The 9,595-nt window shown below is 32.9% G+C and overlaps 1 protein-coding gene across 1 annotated transcript; it reads right to left on the minus strand.

Annotated features, from left to right (window-relative positions):
• Nucleotides 1-4,580: 4,580 nt before the first annotated feature.
• Nucleotides 4,581-7,417, minus strand: LOC131615126 (BTB/POZ domain-containing protein POB1-like). The gene is made up of 6 exons (XM_058886623.1): nucleotides 7,180-7,417; nucleotides 6,562-6,645; nucleotides 6,121-6,245; nucleotides 5,977-6,040; nucleotides 5,597-5,876; nucleotides 4,581-5,453 (listed from the first exon to the last, which is right to left on the minus strand). Exons 1-6 carry the CDS (start codon nucleotides 7,415-7,417, stop codon nucleotides 4,631-4,633), a joined length of 1,614 nt encoding a protein of 537 aa, XP_058742606.1. The 3' UTR covers nucleotides 4,581-4,630.
• Nucleotides 7,418-9,595: the final 2,178 nt, after the last annotated feature.

The raw sequence follows: 9,595 nt of genomic DNA on the forward strand, positions 1-9,595 counted from the left end.
TAAAAGGTGTTATGAATAAAAGGGATGACATACCTCAAGAGCATTTTATGTATGTATGAATATGATGTGATTATGGATTCATGTATCATGGATGTGGGCCGTGGGGTTTGTCCAACAATGATATATACAAAGATAAAGACATAACCAAAGTCTAAAAGCACAAAGGTATAAGACAACAAGCATATGTACAAATAGATAAACAACAAGAGTTCATAGCAACAAGCTAGTTAATATCAACATGGCATTGCATATAAGATCAAGGAGAATATTAAAGGATAAAAGATTAGAGTTTTGGTATGTGTACAATAACCTAATCATTTTTAAAAGTAGAAGAAATCCTAAGTGAAAAAACTATAGGATCATGGTATATGTGTCAAAGGAAGATAATTCCTATCCTAAAGGGATCACAAAATTTTAATCAAGACATTTTAGTGAGAAAATTATTTGGAAAAGGTTTGATTTAAAGGCCTTTTAAAAGGCATAAAACATTATTTTTGATTTTATTTAATATTGGTTAAATAAATAATATTTTTGGGTTTTTTAAAATATATTCACAAAATATCTCACATGAATAAAGAATGTACAAAAAATCAAGTGAAAATAAGTTGATTTGCTAAGGTAAATAAATATCCATAGTTGAGAAGAAAATGAATGAAAACAAGTATAAAAAAATGTTTTGGCCCTAGGAAATCTTGAACCCCCGCCCTCAATATCACAACTTAAAACTTTAGCCATCAGGCCAAGTGTTTGTGTTGATCATAAGGCGCTTCCAAACAATTATATAATAAAACAGGTTAAAAATTAGAAAAATGTACAAAATAGCAAAAGGTGGGATACGAACCCACACACTTGGAGGCAAGAGACTTAAATCGCGCGTTTCTACCACTAGGGTGGTGATACATCCATTAGAGTATGCACTTCCATTTTATTATATGTAAAACAAAGTTCAAAAACCATATTTTTCACTTCATCTTCAACCTTTAAACAACTAAAATTTTTCAAAATCGTGTTTCTTCATTTCTCAACCAAATGCAGTGATGTAAATATGAAACTTATTCCATTTTTTTATCACGATTCCAAATATGTATCAATCATAAATTTATTTAACCTGTAGCTCAAGAATCATTGAAACTCGTATGAACCCTAATTTTTCAATTTCAAATAAAATGACATACATGTAACATAAATGGTAACCAATTAGTGGCTTTTGATCCTCACATTGTAACTAACAGAATATAATCGAGTTTTTCCAGAATTGATGCACAAATGATAGAGTTAGAGTTTGAAGAAATTACCTCTTGCAGTGCAGATCGAAAGCTATTTTGGAGCACTTCCAAATGAGTGTTGATGATTTGAATAGCTTCTTGGGACCTTGGAGATACTAACTGAATGCTCATTTCACTTTGAGATGGCCTGAGTTGCTCTACCCGAACCCACTTGCAACTGAAAAAAGTTGAAAATAGAGGCTGGTGTTCAAGGTGCTACAGATGCAAAGTCTAGGTTTGGACAATTTCTATGAAGTGTATGGAGGGTGTTTGGTTGGTTGTTTGACACAGAAGTTGTTTGGAAATCAAAATTCGCATGTGCAAGTTGGAATTTTTAAGCTTTCAAGTGGGAGAGTGAATTGGAGGTTTTCTGTGTGTTTTATTTTAGAAAAAATGCCTCTGTTTATAGGCAAGATTTATGGTTTGTGAGTGAAGAAATCAGATCATTTGAAGTTCCCAAGCTCAAGTTGACTTGGTTTGCTTCACGGTGAAGGAAAGTGAAAGTTATAGCTCCCATGGACTTTGGCAAGCTTTAATCAAGAAATTAGGGAGACTCTTCTAATCTTTTGGGTATTTCTTGTTGGTTTTGTGATGATTCAAAGTCAGAAGCAACAATTTATGGGCTCAAGATCAAAGTGGTTGTGATTAAAGTCAATTTACAAGAATGGAAGTGCCATCTTTATGCCATAAGTGGAATGATCTTGTGAACAAAGGCTTAATCACTTGATCAATAACTCAAATGGCTTAAACTTCAAGATTGGAACCCCAACTTCATCTCTTCTAATCTTTTAGCACACAAATGCTATGGAAGATTTCTTGTACTTTTTGGAAAGCCCTAAACATCCTTTATAACTTTCATATTTGGTGTTTTCTCAAAGTCTCAAAGGATCATGATGAAAAGTGGCCTCAAAGTCACTTACTTTTAAGGTTTAAAACCATTTTGTAAATTTTCTAAGTGTTGGAGAAAAAGTCATCAACTTCATGGTTCCATAACTTAAAATCCTTTCATTTCTGGAAAAATCCTTAGATGGACAAATTTGTAGATCTTGACTTCTGTTAGAACAAGATTTGTTCTGATCAATATTCTATGTTTTGATGATAACATTATATATGAATTTTGTATAAGATAATGTGGTACTCTAATCCTTTGCATTTTCCATTTCAGGAAATACATAAAGAGTATGCACAAATCAGCGCTCAGAAGCACTGACTCAGAAGGTTCTGGATGGCTACAACAGAACATGCTCTAGAAAGACATCAGAAGACGGTCAAGCAGAATCAGAACATGAATTATGAAGCATCAGAAGAACATGAAGTCAGAAGCAGAAGCACTGATATTCTGATGGTATCACGCTCAAAGCTCTTCAAAGTCAGAAGACAAGAAGATGCTCTGAACCAAGCTGTTGACTCTGAAATTCAAACGTTGTTATCTACAAATCTGAGTTCAGAAGCAAATAAAAATCTAATCACTTAAGACATCAAAAAAAGAGGCAAATGAAATTTGTGGAGGGAAAAAAAATTCTACACCAAGATTAGCGTCGGTTAGAGCCTTCGCTATTTAAAAAATAATAATTACTTAAAATAACAAAAAATAAATGCAAATGAATAAAATGTGGAGATTCGAAATTAGCGTCGGCCTCGACCGACACTACTTTTAATGATTTTAAAAAAATATTAAACAAATGACTTCATGCGTTAGCATCGGCTTCGTGTGGCGTATTATCAACACTATCAGCGTCGGAGTCGTGGTCGACGCTAAAAGCTTGCAGCTAAAACGTGATTTTCTTGTAGTGTTGGATGTTGAAATGTAATGTTTAATTTATGCTAACATCACCTATGCAATGCTTTTTCTATGCTATCAATGGAATTTTTATAGATGCAACATAACCAACAACCACACACGACAACGCCGTTATGAGAGAACCCCTCAAAGACTACATCAAAGCTATCAACAATGATGATTGAACATCTTCAAGGGTAAAAGGGTGGTGTGGAGGAAGGACCTCATCGCACCACCAAAAAACTTATGTACATGTTGAAAATTGAAAATTGGATTTTGGGAGAAGAAAAGTGGTAAGCTGCGGAAAGGGTTTCCACAATTACTCAACCATAAAATAGTAAATAACATTTATGTTTTATGGTATGGCTTGTAAAAAATTTAGAACAAAATCTATTTTTAAATATTAAAATTTTAAAAGAGATCCAACTATAAAATTTCTACTTAAGATTACACACATTTTAAATTTAATAATATTTATTATCAAAAATTAATTAGAGAGCAGATAAAAAACTATTAGTAACTGGCTAGAAGATAGATTATCTCATGCTAAAAATTTAGAATATCTTTCGAGGGATCCAATCATAAAATTTCTATTATTATTTTTTAACTAATAAATTTTATTATTAGTAAGTTATTAGAATATTGATCACCCATTATTAGCAACTAACTAGAAGCTAAAAGAAAAAAAATTATCTTATTATTTTCATCATCTTAATTCTTAACTTTAATTAATTGAAAAAAGCAAAGAAAGATCTTAAGAACCTAACAAAAATTAGTAAATGCAAACATAAGTCAATAATAAAACTTATAATTAAAGACATTTGTTTCGCTTGTTGATCATTACTCTCTAACCCATGTCTTCAAAAGTAACTTTTGCGATATTTTAAAGAATCATGCTAAATTGTCTATTTTCTTAACTATACATCATCATTCACAAACCTCTTCCCTTCTTTCTTCAAACCCTCGTTTTCTCTTATTTTCATCCATTAAAGAGGGGTGATTTTAGGGTCAATTTTTGATATAAAATACCCCTCTAAATTCTTTTTTATTTCTTTTTTATTCAAATAAGTGATTTCAAATATTTTTTTCTTCGTGATTTCATCGTCTTAGTGTGACATTGTGTTGGTTGACGTCATATTGCAATGTTATTTTGTTTTCCCATCTTAGTGCAGTGTTTGCTCGGTTCAGATTGACAAATTAGTTTTGATTTGGTGCATATTCAATCAATAATTTTGACGTCGTCAATGGTGTAGACTCGAAGACATGGATATTCCGAGCAATTCAATTTTGTCATATGTCTAGGATTTGTCAAATTTGTAGGCATTTTTCTGTTATATTCTATTAACGTGAGTGTTGTGTGTTTTTTTGTAAAATCATCCTTTTCAGTTTATAGCGATTTGGAATTTGTATTATTCGATGTATTCTCTCAATTTGAAAGAGTGAATGTCGTTTTTAGTCACAAAAAAACGAATCACACTAAACTCTGAATAAAATTTACTTGATAGAACAAAAATCACTTATTTTAGAGGGTTGAAGGGAAATAGAAAAAAGTGCTACAAAATATCAGAACTGCAAATTTATAAGACTAATCCAGCAAGTTTCTCATTGTTAGCTCTACTTTAAGATAGAGAACATCATTAATAAAGTAGAGGTTGTCCTCCTCCATGAAAGATGTCCATGGTGCGGAAAAAAAATTCTTGAAACCGACTGCTTCTCTTCCCCCGGTAAATATAAAGTTTCCTTTAAATTTGCAAATATATTCTAAGGTTGGCCTCGATCGAACATCAAATTCATAGTCAACACTGAAGTTCGTAGAGTCATTCTCATACATGCCAAAGCACAAGCCGAAGCAATGGTAGGAGCTCTGCGGGTCCATATTGCAATGCGCTGACAAGAAAAACCCATGACTGCCTAAATGGAAGGGTCGTGAACAGACTTGGCCAGAGGGGAACAAGTTGGAGCACTCCTCCCGCCTTAGGTCTAAATATACCACACATTGTTGTTGTGGATGTTCAAATTCCACAACTTTAATAGGGTGGTACTTGTATGACCGCTCAATGAAGAAACGACTAGTGGAAGCCGATTCTGCTGCTAGTATTCGGTTCTGCTGTGGCCCCTCAACCTTGAAATATAAGGCATCTAATACTAGCTTAGAAGTGACTTCATCTTCAAAGTCATTGCAACTTCGAATCATCTTCAGCTTGCGGAAGGTCATGTATGGGAAGAGGATGAAGGGGATAAGCTTTTCTCTTAGAATTTCTCTCCTCTCTTCCAGACTAGGGTATTGGGTTTGAGCCCACATCAGCACAAAGTCATATAGTACATCCTCAGATGCGACCTGCAGCTCATCGCTGGATAGTAATGCCATGATCCCAGCAAGTGGCAATCTCATCAACTCCTCCTGATGTCTGTTCAATAATAAAATTTATTAACGTAAAAAAAATCAGCGATGATTTAGTACACAATTATAAATATATCAACCATGTCCCAAAAATCATTTGTAACATATTTTAAAAAAACTATTTAAACTAAGATAAATTAAAAAACATACTTTGTGACATCCTTGTAACGAGCAACAAGATACTTTTTTGCTGCTATAGCCAATGGCCAAACAACTTCAGTCATTAGGACACTATGAGGAAGATCTAGGTAAAGCAACGCAGCCTCTAGTGTAATGGGGATGTTTAGCAATATTCGGATGCAATATCTCATGCAGGACGCCACCCCAAACTTGTCTGCCACCATCAAGATATCCATCAATCTAGGTGGTGAGGTCACGTATAGAGAATCGTTGTACATAAATTTTAAAAGCTCCATGAATGGAGCTTCCTCTAAAACATGAAAAATATATCAACATTAGAAACCAAACTATTGGAAAAAACATATCTGAATAAGAAAATAATCTAAAAAGCTTTTTATATATGTTTATACCAGATGCAGTGATTCTTACGGTGATGTGAGCCTGCTTGGACTCCTTCATCCTATTAGAAAATAGCTGCAAAATAATACACATAATTAAGCAAACAATATTTTCCAAAAATATTCAAATCTAACAAATAAAGAAGAGACGTCTACCTTGTAGAAGAACGAGCTCTTCTCGGCTAGGATGGAGGAGCTGACATACAATGTCTTCTCTTTAACGACTGCAGAGTAGTCCATATGAAAATTTGCAGTCACATCAGCATTGCCAACCTCATCACCTATATTAATAATAACCCAATTCTAAGACTGTGTTGCAAGCAAAAGAAACATGTTTTTAAGCTTAAGACCGTGTTGCTACATAAGCAATTCAATCAATGTACCGACACGATTCACAATTACTTCTAGATTGTGCTCCATGTATCAAGGAGATTATCATCCATCACAATTAATGTGAAAAAAATTAAAATTCTGATAAACATTGTCAAACCAACTTGTATGATGTTGCGTTCATGACTTGAACTGTGGTATTTCTTAAAATAAAATAAAAATCACAAAACTGAAAAACGATATGATTTTTGTAAGTTATCTAAGTACCAATTGCGGGCACTTCAACATTTGCATCCTTCTGAGGCTCACACAACACACCATCATCTACATCAGGTTTGTCCGATAATAAATCTGCTAAAAAAACAGAAAAGAACATATGTTATGAAGATGCAAAAAATATAACCTATGCACAAAATCAAGTTTTTATCATTGCTCTGTCTCCTATCATAATGATGCAAAAAATATAATATTTAACTCAATCACAAGGATTCACTATTGAAATATATTTAGACTTAACTCATAATAAAATATTGCTCATGACTTGACAGTAGACAAAATTCGAAAATCAATGAACATACCATTTTTACGACCCCTGTATACCCAGCATTAAATTCAGTATAGTATTGTTGAAAATTGTGTGCCTTAGTAACCCTAAACAATTCAACACCTTTAGAAAAACACAACACCTTTAGAAAAACACATTGAAGTATGATTGCATTCATTTAATATAGAAAAAAAAATTCCTTTTCAGTTTGTGTAGACCTTAATATGGTTCATTTGATATATTTAACCCAGACATAAGAAATGAGCACCACCCAAATTATATAATCAGACACTTTTAAATCTTTTTAAAAGAAGGGTTTTGAGAAAAATATTAGCGTATACCATTTTCTTTCTGCATGTCCTCCCTTCTTCTTTTGTCGTGGCTAGTATGATTGGCACTTGTGGAGCCATTTTTGATATTGGGGAAAACTTCAATATCATCCTTCATGATTTTAAGTTGAATGATACTATCCGAAAAACTAGAATTGTTGAAGGCAAAGCTTAAATCCGAGTCTTCAAAATCTCTGTTTCTAGACCCGTCCATCACAATTAAATTGGTGTTGTTGTTGATAGTGTTCATATTGTGATTGATAAAAGGACACACTGAAAAATTTCGTGTAAAGAAGAACAAAGAAAATGATTGGCGAAAGATATAACTCAAAACTATGAGAATGATATATATATATATATATATATATATATATATATATATATATATATATATATATATATATATATATATATATATATATATATATATGAGAATGAGAAGACAATTGATATACGTTCAATTAAACCATTGTTATAAAGTATTTCTACGCATAAGGAGGATATTTGTTGTTTTCCATTTTTATTTTTACGATACTTTGAATATTTCTAAACAATTTTGTATAATGCAAATAAGGATAGTTGTTATTTTTTCCATTTTAATTTCTTAGAATCCTTCGAATATACACCAATTTACATAACTTGCCATCTATCAATATAATTCCCGAGATTAATCAATCAAATCGGTTATATTGAAGAATAGAAATACAACTAAATTGGAAAGTTTCACAAATATATCATTTTTTTAATTTAAATACTAAACTACCATTCTTTTCCCATAAATATCAAAATACTATCTTTTCAAACTTTTTTTAAAGTACATCCACCAATTGAAAGGGAGAAAACAATGTTTTAAAATCCGGATTGAACCTCCTGGTTGAACCGGTTGAACCTTGAACCGTTGTCTAATCCGGTTCGGTTTGGACCAATAAACGGTTAGGTTTATAAAACTAGGATTAAATTGGTTCAAGCGCAAAAACAAAAAAATTCGTAAAATCGGGACCTGTTATAGTGCACTAGATAGTTCAAAAAATCAAAAATAATTTTTTTATGTTTTACTTCATTTTATTTCTTTGTTTAAATCTAAAAAATTAATAATAGCAAATACTTAAAATTGTATAGATGAAAAATAAAGAATAAAATTGAAAGACACGAGACAATGTAAATGTAAGTAGAAAGAGAAGAAATAATGTAATATTGGGTCTTACATTACATTCTTCTTATATTTAAGCTTGTTTATTATTATCGTATCTATTTGATAATTTTATTTTAGAAATTATGATATAAATTAATTTAGTAGGATATTTAATAATTTATTTATTTATTTTTTAATTTAAATTTAATATACGGTTCAACCACGATTGAACCGATTGAACCATGTCCCGCATGTTTTAACAGGTTCTTTCTCCGGATCTGTTTTTAAAACATTGGGTGAAAAGGAAAGATAGTTTTTTATGGACCCAAATAGTGCACAAGCCCAAGTGATTAATAAAGAGGAAGATGAGACACTAGCTGCATAAGAGGAGGCTGAAGAGAGGTCTGGTCCAATTTCTCAAATTCGGGCTAAGTGTAACCATGTTAAGCCCAAGTGGCTTCGTGACTTTTATCATTAGAAACCCTAGCAATGGTATTCATCATAGACTCTAGAATCTTCTATTATGGTGAGTCACTACATTGTAATAGTTACATTCCTTTTTTTTCTTGGCTGTCATGAGCTGTCAGTATTATATGTACCCAAATGATTGGCATTGAATGAACTATGATGAAATTGACGAGAATAGCCTAGAGTAGTAAATGCTAATATTTTCATTCTTTCTGTGTTTGAATATTGCCTGGTGAGATACTCACTTTTTTGCTTGATTCGATTTCTTGTTTTGTCTCCAAATCATTCCTTTCTACCAAAACCAGAACACATCACCTAACAATTGGTGCTCTCATTGAGTTGCCATGTCCTCCTATCCCTCTTCATCGAACTCCCTTTCCAACACCATACAACAAATTTTAGCCAACCAGCAGGAAGCTTTCAAACAAACCATTGCCACACTCACCGACGAATTTCATGGATTCCATAACCGCCTTGGACCACCTGGTTTTTCCCAAACTGAACCTAATCCTATCCCAAACACCATCCTAAAATTGGACATTCCACGCTTTGATGGAACTGACCCACTTGGTTGGATCTTCAAGATTACAGAATTCTTTGATTTCCACCGTACACTAGAGGACCAAAGGTTGCGCATCGCGTCGTTTTACATGGAGGGAGAAGCTTTAGGATGGTTCCAGTGGATGTTTACAAACAACATGATCCTTTCTTGGCAGACATTTCTCCACTCTCTGGAAACACGATTCGCACTGTCGTTGTATGAAGATCCTAGAGGAACCTTGTTCAAACTCTCACAAACTTTCACCGTCACGGCGTATCAAGCTCAGT

This window comes from Vicia villosa, linkage group LG6 (genome assembly GCF_029867415.1).
Source record: "Vicia villosa cultivar HV-30 ecotype Madison, WI linkage group LG6, Vvil1.0, whole genome shotgun sequence".
In the NCBI taxonomy this organism is placed as follows: domain Eukaryota; kingdom Viridiplantae; phylum Streptophyta; class Magnoliopsida; order Fabales; family Fabaceae; genus Vicia; species Vicia villosa.

Excerpts from the sequence above, each read along its gene's own strand:
- LOC131615126 (XM_058886623.1), bottom strand. The coding sequence starts at position 7,417 with ATGAACACTATCAACAACAACACCAATTTAATTGTGATGGACGGGTCT. Across the intron at positions 6,246-6,561 it reads TGTTGAAGTGCCCGCAATTG|GTGATGAGGTTGGCAATGCT; the intron begins GTACTTAGATAA and ends TTATTAATATAG. Across the intron at positions 5,877-5,976 it reads CGTAAGAATCACTGCATCTG|AGGAAGCTCCATTCATGGAG; the intron begins GTATAAACATAT and ends TTCATGTTTTAG.